A 22,037-nucleotide genomic window follows, 5' to 3' on the forward strand; every position below is an offset into this window, starting at 1 on the left:
TACTGTTTTCCCCCACAAAGTCTTTTTTTCAATATGCTGTACTTCAATATTTTAAGTTCTCATCATTATTTGTGTTAAAAATTATCATCTGTCTCTAATATCAGGTTTATTTTGTTAGGAATTCATTTTTAGTTTTCTGCTCTTTCTGGGGCTGCCGGACCCTCTTAGGTACTGGTCTGTTTCTTGGTCTAGTCTTCCAGGTTTAGATTTAGTTGTTTCGGCGCCATAAAGAATGGCAGTCTCTGGAAGACTGGAACATTTCCAAGTCTCTGACTCTGAGTCAGCAGTATAGCAGTAGGCAGACTGATAACCTGTCAAAGTACCAGGAGAATGTTTATCTGTAAACTTCTCCAGAATTCTAGGTGAAGACACCTAACTTAGAACACTTGTTCAGCAAGTGTTCCTTGCTTGGTTCCTTGGGGTACAAGGGAATGTATACCATGCAGCCCAATGCCAACATTGGTATCATATTCTCTGCCAGATAATCCTGGGATTATGACATTCTGCCCCTTGCCCATGGGCATTAGTACACTAGTTCTAAGACTCTCATCTATCCCAGAGGGGTAACAGTCTTGTAACAGCTCTTTTCCTTTTCCCTCCAGACACGATCTGCCAGTTGGCTCCAGGAGCTACATGGCTTGGGTTAGCTAGATGAGTTGCAATAAGTTAAGGAAACACATGTAAGCTGCCCTCCTTCTAGAATCCTTACCTGTAAATTTGAAAACTAAAAAGAATGTATATCAAAGTAACGCAAGGATTAAAACAAAATAATAAAGGAAATTAATCAATATTTGAAAAGTCTAATAATATAAATATGCCCATCAAGAATGATCCAAAAGAAAGAAAGAAGGTACAAATAAATATTATTTAGAAAAAAACAGAAGCTGCAATCAAAGACTCAGGAGAGATTTTAAAAACCATAAAATGACATTATGAATGATTTTATAACAAAAAAAATTTTAAGACAAGATTAAAGGTACAAATTTGTGGAAAAAATAGAAATTACCAATTATAACTTAATACAGATAGACATAAACAGAAGAGAATTGATACAAAAAACATATGGTCAAATGGTTTGATAGGACAGTTATACCAAACCTTAATGAATAGATAATACCAAGGCTTTACCAACTGTTTAAGAGAATTCAAGAGGTAAACAGACAACTTTTTTTCCATGACTTGGAAACAAAACTGTACAAGGAGTATATAAGAAAAATATATATGAAATAATCTCTGGTATGAAAATAGATGCACAAATTCAACAAAATATTACCACAGTGAATCCAGCAATTTATTAAAAAGTATATCATGACTACATAGGATTTATCTTACTATCTCGAGGATCTTTCAGACATCAGAAAATCTTTCAATACACTTTCTCAATTTAACAAATTAAGGGAGATAATTCATGTGATCATTTTAGTATAGGAAGGATTCCTTAAGACAGAAAGTACACATTATTAAGAAAAAAATTAATAAAACCAGATACATTAAAACTAAAAATAAAATCCATGCCTAATATAAGATGTCACAGATTTGTTTAAATGGCCACAAACTGGGAGAAATGTTTGCAGTGTATAACACTGAGAAGTGATTAGTACTATAAGACAAGAAACAGAAAAAAAGAACCCAAATAAAATCAGTGAAACCACTGACAAAGGCAATTAACTGAAAATGAATTTTGAAAGGCCAGTAAACATATTTAACTCCAGTAACAGAGAAATTTAAATTAAGACCACTATGAGATGCCAATTTAGATCCAATCACCAGAATGACACAAAAGTTCTAATGATATGAAGTATTGTAAAGATGTAGAAAAACAGGAACTCTTGTACACAACTATAGAATTATAAATTGGTACTCCATTTTCATGGACAATGTAATATTTTTAAAAGTTTGAAATGCAAGTTGTTGCGTGCTCACTCAGTCATGTCTGACTCTTTGTGACCCCATGGAGCCTGTAGCGCGCCAGGCTCCTCTGTCCTTGGAATTTTCCAGGCAACAATACTGGAGTCGGTTGCCATTACCATCTCCAGGGGATCTTCCCGACCCAGGGATCGAACCCATGTCTCTTGTGTCTCCTGAATTGGCAGGCGGATTCTTTACCATTAACGCCACCTGAGAAGCCTTATTCTCTTAAATAGCAATTCTACTTCTAGGTATAGTTCTTTAAAACAGAACTTTAATAATCTGAAGGATATTCATTGTAACATTGTTTGTAAGAATAAAAAATTGGGAAAAAATGTTCATAAGGAAGAGAATCACAGTGAAAATTTTAGTATAATGGAACATTATGCTTCAATTAAAATTAAAATACCATGTTTACAAACATTTACTTGTATATATCTTGAAAATAATGTTAAGTGAAAAAAGCAAGATTCAGAATTGTACACATAATATATTTACATAAATACGAAACACAGTATGTCCAATATGTAATGAATATATAGATTATGAGTGTATACATAAGTAATAAAAATATAAACTCACAGATGGAGAATGCATACTAACCTTGCAATGGTGTGATTAACTCCTGAGAGAGTGCAATGAAATAGATTTATGACAGTGTAAAAGTGGGATTTTTTAAATATTTATCTATAATGCATTTTTTAGAATATCCAATGTCTGAAACAAACATAAAAGTAACATATACTCATAGAAGAATATTTGAGAAGTAGAAAAAAATTTATAAAATAAAACTAAAACAATTATGGGACATTTCTGGTAGTCCAGTGGTTAAGCAACTGTCCTTCTACTACATGGGATATGGGTTTGACTCCTGGTCAGGGAAATAAGATCCACAGTGTGGCCAAAAATAAGGAGAAGTAAAATAAAAAACCATAATCTTACCAGCTGGAGATGAGTGTTATTGACATTTGGTGTGTTGCTTTCTAGGATTTTCTTTTTATGCACAATTTTACTTGGTTAAAATAAAATATATATCTTATGGTAACCATAGTTGATACATAAACTTTAATATATGTTATAGGAAAGTTGGTTGTAGAGGAACAGGATGATGACAGCATTGTTACTACTCTCAGTGATTTATTAGCATCTAGAAATCTTTTTAAACAAAATCCTAAAATGCTTTTAAAATTCTTTTTCCTCAAAATCTGGGACAAGAGTTATTTTACTCCTTTACTATTTTGAAGTATCTAATCAGTTGATATAGTATCTTGTACCTGTTCATTGATCTAATTAACAGTACTTAGTTTGAGGGATATAAAGAAGGTAAGAAACATTCTTGTGTTCAAGGAAATCATAGTCTTTATGGGGACCCTTAAGGCAATGGCACCGCACTCCAGTACTCTTGGCTGGAAAATCCCATGGATGGAGGAGCCTGCATGGAGGTGCGATGCAGTCCATGGGGTCGCTAAGAGTCGGACATGACTGAGTGACTTCACTTTCACTTTTCACTCTCATGCACTGGAGAAAGAAATGGCAACCCACTCCAGTGTTCTTGCCTGGAGAATCCCAGGGACGGGGGAGCCTGGTGGGCTGCCGTCTATGGGGTCGCACAGAGTTGGACACGACTGAAGCAACTTAGCAGCAGCAGCAGCAGCATGGGGACCCTGGTACATGAATAATTATAATGTGATGAGCTTAATTTTAGACACATGAGGAAATGATGCAGGAACTGTTAGAGAGTTACTCACTGACAGCCAGAGAAGACTTTACTAAGAAGGTAGCATTGGAGCTGGGCCTGGTAGGACAATTAGTGAATTGTCATACTAAGGGGAAAAGGACCTATATGTCAGAAGAAATTAGATGCATTCTGAGAGGTAGAGTCTTTTTCTAGAGTAGAAAATAAGTAAGGGGCTGTGGGAAAAGATGAAAGAAGTGGTTGAGTAGAAATTATGATGAACCTTTTCTATCATGCTGAGGCATTGGGAAGCTAGCTGAGTAAAAGACCAGAAATACAGTTTTCAAATATCTATTTTAGAAAAATTACAGGAAATATTGATTTATGCATTCTTGGAAAGATCCATAAAGAAAGAAGGGAGAAATTTATTTAAGAGTAAGCTCTTGATATTTCAGGTTAAATATAAATTTGTTTCAATGCATGAAATATTTACTTTAAAGTCAGATTATAATTCACTGTGGTGGTTAGTTGGTACAATCTGTTAAATTAATGGGATTAAAATTTATCATATGGCACTCTCATTCCATGTAAAAGTTTTTGCACTATCAAAAATTCTAAGGACATTTACTATGGAGACCACCGTATCTCATGGACAGAGAAGCCTGGCGAGCTACAGTCATGGACTCAGAAAAAGTTGGACGTGATTGAGTACAATTGAGCGACTGAGCACAGCACATATAATTTAACAATGGCTTGTGGGAACGGTGAAGGCAGAAGGACTTCATGCTAGTCCATTCCTATAGTGTTTGTCTTACTTTGCTATAGTGGTAGGTTTTTTTTTTTTTTTTTTGAGGGAAAGAAAGGATTTCAGATTATAGAAAAACTTATATCTTGATATCTTAAGTGTATTTATAAGAGTAACAGTATATTTCTTTCCCATGAGTAGTACACCAAAGACTAAACACTTTAAAGGTTATGTGTGTGTGTGTATGTGTGTGTGTGTGTGTGTGTCTGTTATGTTTTTGTATGTCTACTAGTTACTAACCTGTGTATGCTACACACTGATGGGTCAGTTCAGAGATGCCAAGCAGTGTTTGAAATATTTCTCATCATAACTCTGCAAATTGGAAAATAGGTGTTAAGCATGGATAATTACAGGACTTTTGGTTGCTTGTGAAAGAGGCCCCTTAGATGTACATACAATTAATAACAGATACATCAGAAGCTCTGAGATTTTGTCACCTAATTTTTTTTTTTGTTTTTTAAAAAGTAAGACCCTTTGGGCTTTTAAAGTTCCAGTCATTATATACTTTTGCACTCATAAGTAGATTATGACTTTGTATCTAGTATTTAAGCACTATTTTGTTAATAAGAAAAAAATGTCCTCAAGTTTCAAACAAAAATTCTCAATAATGTGTAGTAAAAGCATCACTGATTTTATGGAGTCATATGAGCATTTACTGAATCTGAGAAGTATAGGTAAAAGAAAATGTTTAAGAAAGCAGCCTGTCATCTGGATAGATTCTTCAGTAAGGAAGAAATGACACAATAGTGTGACTTTTAAGAACATATTAAATTGTTTGATACAGTTTTTAGCAGTGATTAGTACCTGATTGCTGAAAAAAACTGTGAAAGAGACCACTGAGAACAATTAGACTGAGTTCAGTCTAGGTCAAATTCAGCAGGAAGTAGACTTTGAGATGGAGTTTGGCATGCAACTAAACTAAGAGTGCCCTCAGAAGCAATGACTGTGGAAAGGAGGCAAAATAGGGCAGAAGGAGAGGTCAGGCTGCGATGAATTCTCAACACAGGCCTCTGTGGACTCCCCAGGGAACTGCAGTACTGGGATAGTCCTTCAAAATCATCCCGAGTTGGTGACTAGGACGGCCTTTATAACCCTCTGGTAAGCAGACATCAGAAGCAGGTTGCTCCTGGAAGGGGTGTGACCTTGGGACAGGCAGGTTTCCTCAGCTGACACAGTTCCCAAAGAGGGCTGACAGGTGAAGACTGTCTGCCAGCAACACTTCAAATAGCTAGGAGAATACATTTTTCAGATATGAAAGGAATATTAAAGTGTTAACTGCAGACGGGATTAGAGTTTTGCTTGGAGTGTGTGGTAAAACGACAAGAGGAATGGATGTAGTTCTTGGTAAGAGAGTTATTAAATGATGAATCATTATGTCTAAGCTGAATATGTAAAAAGTGAAGATAGAAGGGAGTTGATAGATTGAATAAAATCAGATAGATAAAAGGATTAGTTTATAGCAATGGGGTTGAACAATAGGTTTAGTTTGGGTGAAGGAAATGAGAGAGTGAAAACGATGGGCTATCTGTCTATGGAATGGGTTCTTTGAGATTACAGTACCCAAATGAAGCACTGCTATTCAAATGAGGTGCCTAGTTTAGCCTCAGATACAAGGATATGAAAGGAGTTAAATCAAAGATCACATCAGAATGGGATTTTTGGCAGTCCAGTGGTTAAGGCTGCTTTCCAGTGCATGAGTATGAGTTCGGTCTCTGGTAGGGGAGCTAAGATCACATATGCCTCGTGATCAAAGCCAAAACAAAACATTAAATAGAAGTAATATTGAAATGGATTAATAAAGACTTTAAAATGGTCCACATCAAAAAAAAATGAAATTACATGAGTAGAAATCAGAACACTATTAGGCTTAGATGATTGCTTAAGCATCTACAAGAAATCTGAAGGTCCCAAAGTAATGGCAGCTTTGGGGTGGAAAGCAAGAAATGGGAAACATGTGCTTTGGCTTTGAGGCATAAAAGAGAGTAAACTGAATTTCAATAAATGATAGATATGAGTCAGTGCAGACTATAGCAGAGTCATTTTTACATTTTACGTTTAGCAGAGTCATTCACGTTTCACGTGAATGTGAAAGAATCCTGAAATTTAGCCCTGTGATAATGAAAGAAATAATCTCATTTTCACCTCCAGCTACCATGATGCCTTCATCTGGGGTTTTAGCAAGTTCATTTTGTTTTTTATGATTTAATTTTGACCTAGATTTTTTTTTTAACTTTACAATATTGTATTGGTTTTGCCATATATCAACATGAATCCGCCACAGGTATACATGTGTTCCCCATCCTGAACCCTCCTCCCTCCTCCCTCCCTGTATCATCCCTCTGGGTCGTCCCAGTGCACCAGCCCCAAGCATCCAGTATCGTGCATCGAACCTGGACTGGTGACTCTTTTCATATATGATATTATACATGTTTCAATGCCATTCTCCCAAATCATCCCACCCTCTCCCTCTCCCACAGAGTCCAAAAGACTGTTCTATACATCTGTGTCTCTTTTGCTGTCTCATATACAGGGTTATTGTTACCATCTTTCTAAATTCCATATATATGCATTAGTATACTGTATTGGTGTTTTTCTTTCTGGCTTACTTCACTCTGTATAATAGGTTCCAGTTTCATCCACCTCATTAGAACTGTTTCAAATGTATTATTTTTAATGGCTGAGTAATACTGCATTGTGTATATGTACCACAGCTTTCTTATCCATTCATCTGCTGATGGACATCTAGGTTGCTTCCATATCCTGGCTATTATAAACAGTGCTATGATGAACATTGGGGTACACATGTCTCGTTCAATTCTGGTTTCCTCAGTGTATATGCCCAGCAGTGGGATTGCTGGTTCATAAGGCAGTTCTATTTCCAGTTTTTTAAGGAATCTCCACACTCTTCTCCATAGTGGCTGTACTAGTTTGCATTCCCACCAACAGTGTAAGAGGGTTCCCTTTTCTCCACACCCTCTCCAGCATTTATTGCTTGTAGACTTTTGGATCGCAGCCATTCTGACTGGCGTGAAATGGTACCTCATAGTGGTTTTGATTTGCATTTCTCTGATAATGAGTGATGTTGAGCATTTTTTCATGTGTTTGTTAGCCATCTGTATGTCTTCTTTGGAGAAATGTCTATTTAGTTCTTTGGCCCATTTTTTGATTGGGTCATTTATTTTTCTGGAATTGAGCTCTAGGAGTTGCTTGTATATTTTTGAGATTAGTTGTTTGTCAGTTGATTCATTTTATATTTTCTCCCATTCTGAAGGCTGTCTTTTCACCTTGCTTATAGTTTCCTTTGTTGTGCAGAAGCTTTTAAGTATAACTAGGTCCCATTTGTTTATTTTTGCTTTTATTTCCAATATTCTGGGAGGTGGGTCATAGAGGATCCTGCTGTGAGGTATGTCGGAGAGTGTTCTGCCTATGTTCTCCTCTAGGAGTTTTATAGTTTCTGGTCTTACGTTTAGATCTTTAATCCATTTTGAGTTTATTTTTGTGTATGGTGTTAGAAAGTGTTTTAGTTTCATTATTTTACAAGTGGTTGATCAGTTTTCCCAGCACCACTTGTTAAAGAGATTGTCTTTAATCCATTGTATATTCTTGCCTCCTTTGTCAAAGATAAGGTGTCCATAGGTGTGTGGATTTACCTCTGGGCTTTCTATTTTGTTCCATTGATTGATATTTCTGTCTTTGTGCCAGTACCATACTGTCTTGAAGACTGTGGCTTTGTAGTAGAGCCTGAAGTCAGGCAGGGCAAGTTCATTTTTAACTTCTCTTAATGAGAATTCAGTGCCTGCTTAGGAGGACATTGCTAGGGTGTGGCGTGGTCAGGTTGGTGTGAACACCAGTTTTAAGTGAGCAGAAGGATACAGGAGGTGAATACAAGCTACCATTGAGAGTAAAATCAGAAAAAAAAAAGCATTTGTCATCAAGACCAAAAGGAAAGATTAAAACCCAAAATGGTGCTCAAAGCCAATAGATCCTGGAAAATAAAAATCTATGTGAGAATTGAAGCACAAAACTAAAGAATCCATGAATTGCCCAACATGAGATAAAATATTTTATTTCTTTAATTTTTTTTACCCTCTTCATTTGCTTACTATCAGTCCATAAAAGCCAGCCTTGGGAGGGGACTCATCTCCTCTGGCCTCCCTCTGCCTCTCATTTCGCTTACCGTGCATCACCCCAGGGATTTATTTCATCCTGGTGGTAAAAGTCAAGGAATTGTCATTCTTGGTACCATCCTGCCCCAACTCCTCCTAAATTCTTGAGCTCTTCAGAGTAGGGAATCTGTAGGACAAATAACACTTCCTTCTACTAATGTCCTCACAAATTACAGCATAATTCTGATTATATAATTATTATAATTATGCTAAAGATGCTCTCCCTGCCATGGTTGAGGAATGGGAACAAGAATGAGGGGGTGAGGAGACAGAGAATATTGTCCTACCACAGTCTATCCATGGGGCTACTTTTCATGGTTGAATTGAGACTGTGGACTCTTTGATGTCCTTGAAACCTTGGAGCTGTTGGGTTCTTAGAAGAGCTTCTCTGATGTAGGTAAGACCAAAGATCTTTAAAACACCAAATGTCAGCTTGAAGTTGCTGGTCAATCAACATCAGCATGCATTTAGCACACAAATGTGGCCTCTTCTATGATGAGAATTTTAAAGTGACTATAGCTTTGTAGTCTGTTCCTTTTATAGATGGAAGTGGTGTTTGACCATAGCTTCAAAGAAAACAATTTTAGAAATGCAATGTTGCTGATTTTTTTTAATAGAAAAATTCAATCTTTCACAAAGTCAGTTTTGTTTTCTCATCTTTTCATATGCCTTGCCATCTTTCATCTTAATACCTTACTTTGCCAACATCATCTCCATTCATTTTCCACACACATCCTGTGTTCCATCCAGGCTAGCTTTTTATAGTTCCCCAAAGTCATAATGTTCTTCCATACTTCTGCCCCATTGCATATTGTATTTTTTGTTTGTTTAAAATGCTTCTCCCTCCTTAAATGCTTGATGGCACTCCTTCTTTAAGACTATGATGAAATATTTCTTGTTGTCTTCCTCTCCTTACCCATAAATTTACCTCCCACCCTGGGCCCCTTATTCAGTTAGTGGCTCACTCTTCTGTGCTCCCACACTAGCATGAATGACAGATTTTTAATTCTACATTTTTCCTTCTGTATTTTCCATTAAATAGGCAGCAACTTCAAAATGAGGTTAAGAGACTGTTTACTATTGTAGCCCAAACATTTAACATGTTGACCTTGTTATCAATGTTAGCCAAACACCTAACATATTAGTTATCTATTGCTATATAGCAATTTACCCCAAAACATATGGCTGAAAACAACAAATATTTAAACCTCACAGTTTTTGTGGGCTTCCTTGGTGGCTCAGTGGTAAAGAATCCATCTGCAATGCAGGAGACACAGGAGATGCCAGTTTGCTCCCTGGGTTAGGAAGAGCCCGTGGAGGAGGAAATGGCAACCCACTCCAGTATTCTTGCCTGAAAAATCCCATGGACAGAGGAGCCTGGCAGGCTGCAGTCTGTGGGGTTTCAAAGAGTCAGACACGACTGAGCAAGCACACATGTACAGTTTTTGTGGACCAGGAATCCAGGAGGGTCTTAGCTGGGTGGCTCTGGAGCAGCGTCTCTCTGAGGTCACAGTCAAGCTGTTAGCCAGAACTACAGTCATTTCAAGGCTTGACTGGGTGTGAAGGATCCACTTTCAAGTTGACTCATGCAGTTATTGACAAGCTTCAGTTCCCAGTAGGCTGTTAAACTGAGGGCTTTAGTCCCTCACAGTGCCTTGTGGGCCTCCCCAAAGGCTGTTCACAGTACAGTTACTTGCTTTCCTCAGTGCAGAAGAGTTGAGAGACTGTGAGAGGGCACACGTAAGACAGAAGCCATTCGCTTTCTAACCTAATCCTGAAGCCATTCTTCTAACCTAATCCTGAAGCAACATTTCATTACAGTTGACCCTTGAACAACATGGGTTTGAACGCATGGGTCCATTTATACTCAGGTTCTTTTCAATAAATAAGTACTACATGACTACACCATCGGTGGTTGGTTGAATCTGTAGAGGCGGAACCTCAGATACAGAGGAACTGCTGACCATGAGGGCCAATTGGACAGTTATACTAGGATTTTACACTACACTACACTACACTAATAGACATCAACATCCCTAACCTCAGCACTGTTCAAGGGTCAGTTGTTCTATATTTATTTGTTAGAAGCTGGTCAACAAGTTCAATTTATAGTCTAGAGGTGAGAATGTAACAAAAACATGAATACCATAAGGCAGGGATCAGACAGGATGATCTTAAAATTTGTCTACCATGGGGTTGCAGAGTTGGACATAACTTAGTGACTAAACAACAACAACAACCACCACATATTTTATCTGGTAAAATGCTTTATCAATACTATTGACTATGTAACTGGTTGTTAATAGTAATGAATGTTCAAGTTTTTCAGTTTTCAGTATATTAGAAAATATTTCTAATTCTTCAGTTCAGTTCAGTCACTCAGTTGTGTCCAACTCTTTGTGACCCCATGGACTGCAGCATGCCAGGCTTCCCTGTCCATCACCAACCCTTGGGGCTTGCTCAAACTCATTTCCATCGAGTCAGTAATAATATCTAATTATTTCATCCTCTGTAGACCCTTTCGCTCCTGCCTTCAATCTTTCCCAGCATCAGGGTCTTTTCAAATGAGTCAGTTCTTCTCATCAGGTGGCCAAAGTATTAGAGTTTCAGCTTCAGCAACAGTCCTTTCAATAAACACTCAGGACTGATTTCATTTAGGACGGTCTGGTTGGATCTCCTTGCAGTCCAAGGGACTCTCAAGAGTCCTCTCAACTCTTCAAAAGCATACAGTTCAAAAGCATCAATTCTTCAGTACTCAGTTTTCTTTATACTCCTACTCTCACATCCATACATGACTACTAGAAAAACCATAGCTTTGGCTAGATGGACCTTTGTTGGCAAAGTAATGTCTCTGCTTTTTAACATGCTGTCTAGGTTGGTCATAACTTTTCTTCCAAGGAGTAAGTGTCTTTTAATTTCATGGCTGCAGTCACCATCTGCAGTGATTTTGGAGCCCCCCAAAATAAAGTCTGACACTATTTCCACTGTTTCCCCATCTATTTGCCATGAAGTGATGGGACCAGATGCCATGATTTTAGTTTTCTGAATGTTGAGTTTTAAGCCAACTTTTTCACTCTCCTCTTTCACTTTCATCAAGAGGCTCTTTAGTTCTTCTTTGCCTTCTGCCATAAAGGTGGTGTCATCTGCATATCTGAGGTTATTGACATTTCTCCTGGCAATCTTGATTCCAGCTTGTGCTTCATCCAGTCCAGCATTTCTCATGATGTACTCTGCATACAAGTTAAATAAGCAAGGTGACAGTATACTACAGCCTTGACATACTCCTTTCCCAATTTGGAATCTGTCTGCTGTTCCATGTCCAGTTTTAACTGGTGCTTCTTGACCTGCATACAGATTTCTCAGGAGGCAGGTCAGGTGGTCTGGTATTCCCATCTCTTTCAGAATTTTCTACAGTTTATTGTGATCTACACAGTCAAAACTTTGGCATAGTCAATAAAGCAGAAACAGATGTTTTTCTGGATGATCTTGCTTTTTCAATGATCCAACGGATGTTGGCAATTTGATCTCTGGTTCCTCTACCTTTTCTAAATCCAGCTTTAACTTCTGGAAGTTCACAGTTCACATACTGTTGAAGCCTGGCTTGGAGAATTTTGAGCATTACTTTGCTAGCCTTTGAGATGAGTGCAATTGTGCGGTGTTTGAATGTTCTTTGGCATTGCCTTTGTTTGGGATTGGAATGAAAACTGACCTTTTCCAGTCCTATGGCCACTGCTGAGGTTTCCAAATTTGCTGACATAGTGAGTGCAGTACTTTCAAACATCATCTTTTAGGATTTGAAATAACTCAACTGGAATTCTATCACCTCCACTAGCTTTGTTCATAGTGATGCTTCCTAAGGCCCACTTGACTTTGCATTCCAGGTTGTCTGGCTCTAGGTGAGTGATCACACCATCATGGTTATCTGTGTCATGAAGATCTTTTTTGTATAGTTCTTCTGTGTATTCTTGCCACCTCTTCTTAATATCTTCTGCTTCTGTTAGGTCCATTCCATTTCTGTCCTTTATTGTGGTCATCTTTGCATGAAATGTTTCCCTAGTATCTCTGATTTTCTTGAAGAGATCTCTAGTCTTTCCTATTCTGTTGTTTTCCTCTATTTGTTTGCATTGATCACTGAGGAAGGCTTTCTTATCTCTCCTTGCTATTCTTTGTATCTCTGCATTCTAATTCTTAAGAAACCATTGGTAGGAGAAAGTATAATGTATTAACTATTTGAAATGTTAAATAATTCTTTAAAGTAATTGTTAAATATTAACTTCCTCACATGATGCAGAGTAAGTACTTTCTCACTGAAAATAACAAACAGATGATAACTGGGGTATTTCACTTATGATTTTCATACTCTCTTTCCCAGAAATGATTGTCATGTAGCATTACTGAAAGTCACTTTAGAATTCAAAAGTTCAATTTGTCTTATTCATTTATTTATTCATCCATGCAATAAGCATCTTTTGAACACTTTTTGTCCCAAGGCATTGCCCTTGCATTAGATATGATGTTATGTTTTACAAAGGTTAAATGAATTTTTCATAATGAAACCTTAGTTTTTAATTGCATAGTGAGAAGAATGTTCATATATAACGTGAAAATGGAAAAGTAGATGTATGATATATAATTCTAGGTGTCTCCATCAGAGGGAGAACACTTCCATGGGAAATACTTATGACAGGACCTACAAACTATGGCCTATTAACTAAATCTGGACCATTCCTGTTTTGGTTAATAAAGTTTTCTTGTAATGCAGCCACAGCCATTTGCTTACATAGTGTCTATGACTGCTTTTGTGCTATAATGGCAGAGCTGAATAGTTGCAAAAGAGATGACCTAGCCTTCAGAGCTTAAAATGTTTACAATCTGGACCTTTACAGAAAAGCTTTGCAAATTTCTGACTTAACGCCAACAATTGAAAATTATATTTCATGAATTGTTACACTAATAATTATTAAATGCTTACTTGATAGTTGCTTAGTTACTTAATTACTTGGTAATTCAAGACTTTCCACAATAATACCTCAAGCCACCTATCTACTTATAGTTATTATTATCTGGCATGTATATGATAGTAATAGCAATAATTACTTTAACACTTACTATGTGCCAGGCAAAAATACACACATACACACACACATTTTATTTATCCTTACAAAAACACCATGAGAAAGGCACCTTTTCACAGATGATGAAACTGAGGGTGACTGCGGCAGGATTTCAGATTAGATTTGTTTGATTCTAGAGCCCAAATTTGTTGTATGTATGTCCTCCATTTCTTAGCATTACCTCCATGAATATTCTATTCTATTCAAACTAACTCTTTCTAAATGTGCCTCTTTCCCATCTTTTTATCAATACCTTTTACTCCTCCTACTTCCAACTCTGGAAATGTTTTTCACACTCATTTCTTTCTAAGTTTTACTAACCCATCAGAGAACTCCTGACAGAACTCCACCTCTTCCATGAGACCTTTCCTGAATCTCCAGCCAAAATAACATCAGTCCTATTTGCCAGCTACATAGCAACTAGCCCGGTCTCTGGTATACTTTAGCTGTTCAGTACATGCTAGTGAATGGCATTAAAATTGTATACTATAATATTACATAGTATTCATAGAATACTTTTCTTGTAAAAGCCCCTGTAAACTAGAAAGATTTTCCCTGTGCTTGTTACTATAGAAGAAACTGACAGTCATAATGCATAATCTAATGCATAGAAAGTAATGTGACTAGAAGGTGTCTCATTTCAATCTGAAGTTGCAAATATACTCAGTACTTTTCTCTAAGCAATTTTTACACACCTCATTTCCTTTTAATCAGAAATGTTTTGTAGCTGCAGGTGTGAAGTGCAGGTTGACCATGTAAGACCATCATGGATATAAGCTGTCATTTTGCGAAGTCCACTGGATGATTGGTGGATTTTTATAAATAATATAGTAAAGGATATGTTAAGAATAAATCACTTTACTAAGACTCTTATGTATGTTCTAGAATATACTTTTCATTTGGATTTCTCCAAAAGGACCATGGAATTATAAAAACCAGATCACCTTTCTCCATATAATTAAGGGCATTTATGATGGTTTCCCCTGACACACAGGTTTTATTTTATTCATTTTACTTCACTTAGTATTCTTAGAAGATTGCATTGAGCTAAGAGCTGTGGAGAGAATAAGGGAAATGTAAGTCACTGTGAAAATATAACCTAGTCTGGAAGAGATAATGAACAATGCAAGGTAGTATAAAATCAAATTATCAGTGTAATGGTACAGATCATGGATTCAGAAGATGGACACACTTAGAGTCTTTTTAAAATAATTTAGTACATGATTTTTCACTATCTTGTAGTATGTATTAAATTACTTACAAGAAACATTCAAGAAGCTTTTGCTTTACAGTCTGCATGGACTACCCAACAGTTTTTTCTGGCTTTGAGGCAAAAGCACTTAACAGGGCCAGACCTTGCAGTGAATCATTCCTCAAGGGATCATCTCTTATTTCTGAAATTAAATTCTGTCCCTACCAATTTGTGTTAGTAGCTGAAAGATACGGTCTCAAATTCTACCCAAGTACTCAGAGTTATTACTCTAGATATTTTATCTACAAAGTACTACTATTTATACCCTTGCTTTTCTCTCTAGATTTTCTTTCCTCCATATTTTAGTTTAATTCTGATGATATTTGGTTTGATAGGGAAAAAGGAAACTCAAATTTATTAACTGCATACTATGTATCTGATTATGTGCTAGTTATTTTTCATTTGAATTCTCTCACACATAGCCCCAGAATATAGTTATTAATCATCCTCATGTTTTAAAGAAAGACTAAAATCCAGAGTAATTAAATAAATTATCTAACATTGAACAGATAGGTTTTCCACAAACCCCAGCATCTGGTATTAGAATATGAGTTTGTGTTCTTTTTTAAATTAATATTTACTAAAAGATAGAGTCATAATTAATGTTTAATTCATTCTAATAAAAAGTAAAAAGTAGCACAGAATTGAAGATGTGACGGACAGACAGAACAAAATACTATGAATGAGAAATAGAGGCATAAAAACAGATTCATGAAGACTTCAAGCATTGGAATTATCAGACAGATTAAAAAGCAAAACAACTTCCAATTTGAATAAATAAGAGTAAGCAAATACTGGGGTATTGAAAATGCTAAATGATAATGTAGTGTATTTGAAAAAGAACCAGATAGAAATTTTAGAACTGAAAAGCATAATTGAAAGTAAGTAAATGGTTTGATAGCAGACTAGACATAGCTGAAGAAAGAACCAGTAAGCTGGAAAATGAATATTTATATATATATAAAACTATCCAGAATGCAATACAGAGAGAAAACAATGAGGGTACAAAAGAGATAATAAATTATAATAAATAATGTCTAACATTATTTCACTGAAATCCAAAAGGAGAGAAGAGAGAAAATGGGATAGAGGCAAGATTTGAAGTGATATAGTAGGGAATGTGTGCTTTCCCATAGTCTTTCCTACTTCTGCTGCTCAAAACTCCATCTTTTTCAGTTCCTCAGGCCAAAAACCTTAGTTATGCTTGCCTTCTCTATTCCTCTCCTCCCCTGTATCCAACATATCAAGAAATTCTATTAGTCTATCTTCAAAATATATCCAGAATCCAACCTTATCACCAACTCAAATGCTAATACCCTGATTTATCCTGAGTCACTGTTGTTAACTCATCTCCCTGCTTCCAGGTATTATACCTATAGTACACACAAGTGTACTCTAAGATGTTTTTATGGTTGATATTTTCTGTTTTTATTATTTCCATCTTACTGTTTCCATGTTCTACTTTGTTTTTGTGGAGTTGGTTGACTCCAGAAGTAGAGACTGCCCGTAACTTGACTATGACAATAGTCTTCAGGCTGTGCCTCCTCTGTTCATATTTGCATACCTAGGGCATGCTAACCAGCAGAAAGGCAATGTGCCATCAATCTAGAACTTCTTGTCATCCATTTACTGGAAATTTAACTTTGTGATTGTCTTTTCTGTAAAATGGGAGTGGTAGTAATAGTAGCTATTTCAAAGAATTATTTGGAGGATTCAATGAGATTCAGTAAGTAAAAGAATTTAACATGCTCCCTGCACATAATAAATGCTCAATAACCATTAGCAATTATTGTCATTACTAGGCTGGTGTCTGCTTAAATATCTTCAGTATTTCCCATTGCCTACAGAATTAAGCACAAACAAAATAATAAAACCTACTTTTAGTTATCTAAACTTAGCTCCAATATCTTCCTAACATAAAATATTAGCTTTATATATACTCTTTCACTCTCCAAGCCCTTATGTTTTATGTTCTAGTCCTACCTTTCTTACCTGAAAACTGCAGCTTTTCAACAACCATCTTCCTTCCCAGCCACAGTTGGATTTCTTCTCCCCCTGCTTTTTCATCATGCTTCATCTACCTGTTATCAACTCTCAAGTTATACTGCATTATAAATTGCTTGCATGTCTCATGGCACATTTGATTGTATACCTCTCAAGGGCAGAGATTTTAAAAAAATTTACTAGACTTTATTTTTTACAGCAGTTTTAAGTTTACAGAAAAATCAAGTGGAAAGTATAGAGATTCCTTTTGTGCTCCCTGCTGCCATGCAGGTGCAGCCTCCCACACTGTCAGTATCCCCCTCCAGAGTGGTACATTCATTTTCAGTCAGTGGACCTTGACACTGACACATCATTATCACACAAAGTCCATAGTTCACGAGAGGGTTCACTCTTGGTGCTGTACATTCTGTGGGTTTGGACAAATGTACAGAGACATACACCCACAGTTACAGTATTGTGCAGAATAGTTTCACTGCCCTGAGAGTCTGTGTTCCACCTATTCATCCTAATCCCTGACCAGAGATTCTTTTTAATTTATCCATAAAACATAATGCCAAATACATAATTGCTCCCAAATAAATGTTTTAGATGTATGAGTGAATGAATGAAAGAAGGAGGGGACAAATTAGAGAGAATGAATGCATCTTGTCATTCTTGCTAACTGATGTTTTGTCTCCATTTCAGTGTTCACTCATACTACCTTAGCCTATTCAGAAGACTTCCCCCACAGACTACTGTCTTTCAGGAGCTGGCTTATTCTTGAGATGCTCATTCAAACCCCACCTTATGTATTATACTAAATCAAGAGTGAGCTCTGGACACATCTAAGACGGTTTATGAATTATCTATTTAATTTGGTGTGTCACACTTGCATTTTTTTAATTTCATGAGCCTATGTCTGGATTCCCCAGTGAAAATAAATTATATTTTAAAGTAATGGGGAGAGTTTCATCCTCTTGCTTTCTGTGAGCAAGAAGTGCCTTAACAAATCATTGCTTTTCACCTGGGATTGTTGGCGATGGCCATGGCACAGAGACACTTGCTGGTCTCTAAAGAATTCCCAGTCCTAGTCACTCTTGGACCAATTCAGCTGTCGAGTACAGAAAATTATTGGGGAATAATTAAAAATATAACAAGGAAGTAAATGTTTTGAACATTTGAGCTTGCAACAGTTTCCATAAAAAGCTCTAGAGGATTTGCCAAACTGTCGTTAAAATAATATAACTTCTATGTGCTAGCGGGAGTTATTTACAGAACCTTCTCCATCCTTTCCCCAGTATTTTAAGCATTCTAAAACTGCATCTTTGATGTTATTTTGTTTTGATATAAATTTAAGAGGAAAACGTTATACATATTGCTGATTTTCAAGTCATCAGTTTCTTATTTCTGCTCCCACAATACTGAACATAAGGGAAGATTACTTTGGATTTTTGAAATTTCATTCACTTAGCTTTGACCATCTAGGAAGATATATGTATCTGAGAGTGATAATTTTGTTTTTATCTACATTATAAAACTATTTTGCACAAATGTCAGTTTTTTATCCAGGTTAATTTACTGGGATGCTATTTTTTTTTTTTTTTTTTACAATTTGAGGGATTTCTGGGAAAAGTGCTTTGGGAAGGCATGAATATTATAGAGAAAACTTAGGCCAGTCATATAAAAAGAGCATTCTTTTAAGTTAAGGTGATGTTTTAGTCATCTGTATAATGGCAATCTAAACATTTATACTGGATGATCTATCATTATAAATTAAGTAATAATACTCTTCCTCCTTGGAACAATACTACAGGGGAATATTTACCATTCTAAAAGAAAATAAAACATTCAATAAACAAATTATCTTTAAAATAAACTGCCAAGTGTATTCCACATTATGATCTTGTAATTAATACCAGTTTTAAGTTTAAATATCAATTCATTTTCATTAAAGTAATTTTAAGTCTTAGAAGGTAAACTGAGTGATTAGGTTCATGGTTGTTCTATTTTTATTCCCAGATAATGCCTCTGAGGTAGCAATTACTGCTCCAGGAACTAGTAACCATAGAAACAGCTCCACAGGCCCAACACCTGACTGCTCACCTCCATCCCCTGACACTGCCCTCAAAAATATTGTAAAAGTCATTCGACCCCAGGTAAGTGCTCATCATGACATCATGTGCAGTTTAATATATTTTGTTTTTGAATCAGTGCATGCACACCATCTATATTGCAGTACCGGGACTATTTTATAAGTAAATGGACTTCCAGGTTAAAAGAATGGACTTGGAAGAGAATGTTTCCTTCCCTTCGAGATGATGATACACATTGAAATCTGTTAGCTTTTGGAAAATTGAATTTGTATATTACATGAAAAAACAAGCTTAGAAAAATGGCTATTTCACATCATTTTTCTCAACATTTTAATAATTATGCTCGAACTATTGAGCTGTTACATGTTTTCTGGTGTTTCCTTTTTCTTTTGTCTTTATTTCTTTGGACATGCCACATTGTTTGTGATAAGTCCTTTATCCTCCAATCCCAGTCGTTTATATATACATGTTTTTTCCAAATCTTTATCCTTTATGGCTTCAAACTAATTTTGTCTGTATTTGATATTGCACCTCTCATTGCTCCTTATTTTTCTCCAGTGCTCAATTTCCTCTAGCTAGTCTCTTTACCTTTTGTTCTTTTTTTCCATTTCTGTCACTTTTCTATATGGGTTTCTTTCTCTTACCCCTTTTCTTTCAGTTGGATTTCCCAGTAGGCGGTTTGCAGGCAAGCTTTAGAAATATCATTGGGACAAGCTGTTCTGTGATATTTCATTGAAAATAGCACTTATAAAGCTGTTTGCATTATATTTTTGCCAACAGATGGACTCAGAACATGGAATTGGTGGTGTTCTCAACCTAGCTCATTCTGAATGGGCCTCATAAAATTCAAGAGAGAGGAACTTTGGATCCAATCAATGCCATTCACTATCTCCTTAGATATATAGTATGAACAAATAGTTTGAGCCAATTTGCAGAACAAATATGTCTTTTAATATTGTTTTGACCTAAATGAGCAATAATTTGTTTAACATCTTACCTTCTTTAACACAACTTATTTTGGATTTTTTTATTATATGTATCATCCTTATCAGTAAAATGACATTTAAGCTTTGCATTTCTGCTACAGCTTATAGAACACTTTCCTACAAATTATTTTGTTTAACCTTTATAAGTTTCAAGGGAATGTATATTTTAGTGTTATGGATAAGTATATTGGCACTCCAAAGGGGCTAAGTTGTGCAACTGATTTGAAGTTTCTTGTACTTTCCTTGGTGTAATAATTGTCTCCTACAATCCTGTTCAGAGGGTAGAAAACTCCTCATTAGGATATATAATTTGCTACCTCTTTATGAGGATAAAACTTATAGGTTCATTTAGGCATAGGTAATATTTCACACAATGTCCTGGTATGTGGAGCAGGAAAATGTTTTCAATAATTCCTCTTCGTTTTCAGGGAAATTTGACCTAGTTCATTTGTTTCAGGAAGTCAGCCCCACTAAACTTAGATTTAGTTGCCAAATGTCACATTTATTATCATTGGTTTTCTCACTAGGTTAAGGTGTTTCTGGTGCTATTGGGCAGCTATTGCATTTCCAACATTTTAAACTATTTATGTAGGAGATTGTCTTATATATATTAATAAAATTTATTGCTAAACAGTTAATTTTATATCAGTGTAAATTCTCTAATGTAAATGCATTTGGTCATTCAGTGAATGAAAAAGATTCTTTTCTGTGTAATCTAGTGAACTCTAAAGGATCTTACTCCATAAATCCTTCTTTACATATTCTATCTTATTTTAGTAAACTTTGAAGAAATCTAGGAGTAGTGTTAAAGCCAGAAATTCCACTTGACTCCACTCCTTGGTTCTGTCCATTTTTAAATGTGTATGAAGGTAACTGACTCTACTTTCCTTTATTAGATGTTATAATGATGATTTAGGGAAGAAAAAATGAAGGGGAAAAATTGTGAAACTAAGGATGATGGTATTTCAATTAGAACCAATGCAGCCTGTATGTATGTATGTTGTAGAACAATAACAGCTAAGGCATATAATTAAGAAAGAATATAACCTCACATGGGCCACTCTTTCTTTTACCTCAGAGACATTGGTGCAGTAGTTATTTCTCCTTTTGAGTCCTGATCTCCTGGGGTTCTTCATTTATTATAGAGAGCAGGGAATAGAAAATTCAAGTGAAAGTAATTATGAAGGAGTATTGGAGTAGAACACATGATTTCAAGAAATGGTTTGGAGACTAGAGGGTGTGAATAACAGACAGCTAGATGGATAAAATAGAGGACTCCCTGGTGTGCTCTGACAAGGCACAGGTGTGTCAGGAATGGAACATTGACAACAGTTACTGTTCCAAAGGAAAGATAATTATTGGTTAGCTTATATAAGAGTCTATATTTTGATCATAGGCTTATTAACCCTCTAGGTGTTTGATAATTCTCCTGGCTTTTCTGTCTGGAAATGCATGAATGTGATTTGATTGACTTATGGGTATTCAGATATTGTTTTCATTTATTAATTAGAAATTAATAACATAATTGGAATGATCATTTCACTCTTAAAACCAGTGATGAGCCTTTAAAATGGAAGTACAAGTACAACTCTTAATCATTAATTTGCATTTATTTGCCTGGGCATTAGTACATGTGTTTAGTCTTATTGTGAGAAAACTGATACAAAACAGATGAGAGATAAAAACAGAACTGTCCATCGTATTCACTCACTACAAATAGATACTGATCAGATAGAGCAAGTTGGGTTACTTCTCCTTCGCCTCATGCATCCCTTTATCTAGTCTATTTTCATAACTCTATCTATAAATGGAAGATATCCATTATAACCAATGAGTTCTTGCTTTCAATATGAGGTAGAGCTGATTATACATTGCATGTGTTTCTGACTGGTGTATTAATTGTGACAGATTTTGCAGTGTTTTATTGAGTTTGACTATTTGGCATATTTATTAACTCGGTAAGTCACAACCGTTAATTCTGCATACTGTATTTGATTTTTTTACCTTTGCTTCTTTGGACTCTTACATGTCCTAAAATTCCTCAGATTGTGAAAC

At 35.9% G+C, this 22,037-nt stretch overlaps 1 protein-coding gene across 5 annotated transcripts in view; it reads left to right on the forward strand.

Moving 5' to 3' along the window:
• Nucleotides 1-22,037, forward strand: part of ANKS1B (ankyrin repeat and sterile alpha motif domain containing 1B) — a 1,156,394-nt gene that overhangs the window by 411,231 nt on the left and 723,126 nt on the right. For all 5 annotated transcript variants that reach the window (XM_070370293.1, XM_070370295.1, XM_070370296.1 and 2 more), the window contains exon 11: nt 18,923-19,059. In XM_070370293.1, the coding sequence (XP_070226394.1) occupies nt 18,923-19,059 (137 nt within the window). The remainder of the gene's footprint in view (nt 1-18,922; nt 19,060-22,037) is intronic.

The sequence above is a fragment of the Bos mutus genome, chromosome 5, assembly GCF_027580195.1.
Source record: "Bos mutus isolate GX-2022 chromosome 5, NWIPB_WYAK_1.1, whole genome shotgun sequence".
Lineage (NCBI taxonomy): Eukaryota > Metazoa > Chordata > Mammalia > Artiodactyla > Bovidae > Bos > Bos mutus.